Raw genomic sequence first — 2,547 nt, 5'->3', positions numbered from 1 at the left:
CACAGACATCTGACGTCATCTTGTTGGCCAAACTGAAAATAACAAACAAACAAACCGCCCACCAGTAACACTTCTGCACATTGACCTCCACAGAAAAGTGTCACTGTTAAAGCAGGTAATTTTAATGTTTTTGCGCACACAGTCTCAGTCTGAATAATCTACAAACTGTGAGTCGAGATTTTTTACATCATTTTTGGAGAAAGCATGGATGACATTAAACAGACAGTTGCTATGCTTCAATGTTTAATCACAATGACTTAAACTGGCCTGCATCATTTTACACTCAGTGGTCACATCGCATCTCACTGCTGTCAAAGAGTTCATTAAATTGGCCCAGGTCAGCAGTCTCGCTTCCATAAGGACTGAAGCAGGCTTTGAAGTGTGCTCCTGCTGACAGGCCTCCTCCTCCACGGCTCTCTGTCCCTTCAGCAGGTCGATGCCAGCAACTGAAGCTCTTTCAGTCAAAAACCTTTGCTGACCAGCCAGTCCTTCAACTCCTTATCGAAGTGACCTTTGACCTTCAGGGTCATGGTGACCTCGTTGACCTGTGTAGGTAGCTCTTTTCCCGTCACCTCCTGCAGGTACTGCCTCACGTCCTTCTCTAGAGCCCAAATGTCGCCCTCCACTTTCCGTATCAACGTTAATTTCCGGTTGCTATTGGTCACGTCGGTATAAATCGGGATGTTGTGCATGCGGGAGCGGCGGATCATGTAGGGCAGAGACGGCGGTGAATCCGCAGGAGGGATCCAGCCCGATGGGGTAGGACCGGTGTGTTTAGGCGGAGTGGGAATCCGTGATGAGGGGATGAGCCGCTCAACGTACTTGTATTCCTCCGTGGACTCTATTATCGGCGACCGATTATCTTCTGGAGCAGCATTACTCACAAACCGGAGCCCGGCAGCAGAGACAGGAGCCCCCGGTGTCCTGCAGCACAGGCTGGAAGGTCCCAGCCACGCTCTGCGGAGTACGGTAGATCCGAAGAGGGCCGCCATGATGTGGAACGGTGTGGCGAGCGCGACCCGGAAGTAGTGTGCAACTTCCGGTACGAGGACTTTCATAGAAAAATAAAAGGACTTTTATTATTATTTTAGTTATTTTGATAAAATAAATAATTTGTTATTCATTTATTTAAATAAATAAATAAAAATAAAAGGAAGAGAGACATGTTCACATTAACTGAAAGTGTAAAATATGAAAACATTGTTTATTTATTTATTTATTTATTTATTATGCCATAATTATTAACAGTAGTTCAAAAGCCTTATTATATTAATGTGGACGGTGACCTCAGCTTATCCTTGTTTTATATCTCATGTGGCTTGAAGCTCATTTACAGTTGTATGATTCAAAATTCAGTCTTCAGACCGCCACGCCATTTCAGACAGTTCCCTCTACTCAGCTTGGTTTGATGTCAGAAAAAGCAGCTATCTCATCCCGTGGGAAACCTTCTGTATACAAGGAGAGCCTTTCCAAGGAAACTGGCTTAAACAAAAGGACAGGAGAGCTAAAACAATCTGTTCGAAACAAAGGTTCAACTGAGGGGTTGCTCTTAGACCCAGTATAAGATTAGAATAAATACATTGTAATAAATAAAAATCTACTCAAATAAATATGGATGGAGCAGGGAAATTTTATTATGGTAAAAGAAATAGATGAGAGATTTTAAAAACAAAATGTTGAAACTGTTTGGTCCAAATCGATCATAATGGGAACAAGATGTTGAAAAATCCCTCCTGAACATGCATCTGAACAGACCCAACAGAGCACCTCAGTAAAGGACTTCTTATCATTGCTGGCATTTTGCATGCAGACTGGCACACTGAATCATGTTGTGGGTTTGTACAACTGTGTCCTCTTTTTGTATACTGTTTACAGCTATATTACCCTGCTGATATATTTAACAAAAGCTGGGGTAGTGGGTATGTCTTAATATCTTTGGCTTTTGTTATTTGTGATATATTTATATGGTAAAGCTAGCAATGGGTATTTTGGGTATTTAAAATAGCTGAATGTAACTATGTGTTCCCTTATTGCTCTGATCCCATGTCAATCATATGCAGGCTGTACTATAACAAAGATAATCTGTACAGTATTATAATATGTTGTGTGATATATTCTGAAGAAGGCTCCAGAAAAAATAATCCATTTAGAAGTGTGGTACAGTACTGCAGCATTGTGGCTTCACAACAAGCTTCTTGATTTGAATTCGTGGTTTTATTATTAAATATTGGATCATATTCCTGACTTTGAACATCATCTTACATTATAAAATCATATAAGGCTTTTAGAACAGTCTGAATGACAAAGTGACAAAAAACAGTTGTTTAGTTCAGTGTCACTTCATCATTATTCTATTAAACTCCTTGATAACGGGGAGAGAAAGGAGGTGCATGCCTAATGTTAAGAGGAAAAATAAGAATCTTCAGTTCTTAAGACCCCTGAGAATGAACTTGTAACCCCTCATCAGTGTCTGTCCCATGCTCATCAGCTGTATGGAGAGCTGAATGATAGCTTTGGGACTCAGACATGGGCTGCACCCAGGTGTGA

The 2,547-nt window shown here is 41.1% G+C and overlaps 1 protein-coding gene across 1 annotated transcript; it reads right to left on the bottom strand.

Annotated features, from left to right (window-relative positions):
• Window positions 1–230: 230 nt before the first annotated feature.
• On the bottom strand, window positions 231–2,280 carry mrpl49 (mitochondrial ribosomal protein L49). Its single transcript, XM_026154075.2, has one exon. The coding sequence runs from the start codon at window positions 1,056–1,058 to the stop codon at window positions 462–464; it is 597 nt and encodes a 198-aa protein (XP_026009860.2). The 5' UTR covers window positions 1,059–2,280; the 3' UTR covers window positions 231–461.
• Window positions 2,281–2,547: the final 267 nt, after the last annotated feature.

The sequence above is a fragment of the Astatotilapia calliptera genome, chromosome 20, assembly GCF_964374335.1.
Source record: "Astatotilapia calliptera chromosome 20, fAstCal68.1, whole genome shotgun sequence".
NCBI lineage: Eukaryota > Metazoa > Chordata > Actinopteri > Cichliformes > Cichlidae > Astatotilapia > Astatotilapia calliptera.
The sequence above is the reverse complement of the archived record's forward strand: the minus strand, read 5'-3'. Positions and strand labels throughout refer to the sequence as shown.

What these genes read in the sequence shown, in the direction of transcription:
- mrpl49 (XM_026154075.2), bottom strand. Translation starts at nt 1,058, where the DNA reads ATGAAAGTCCTCGTACCGGAAGTTGCACACTACTTCCGGGTCGCGCTC.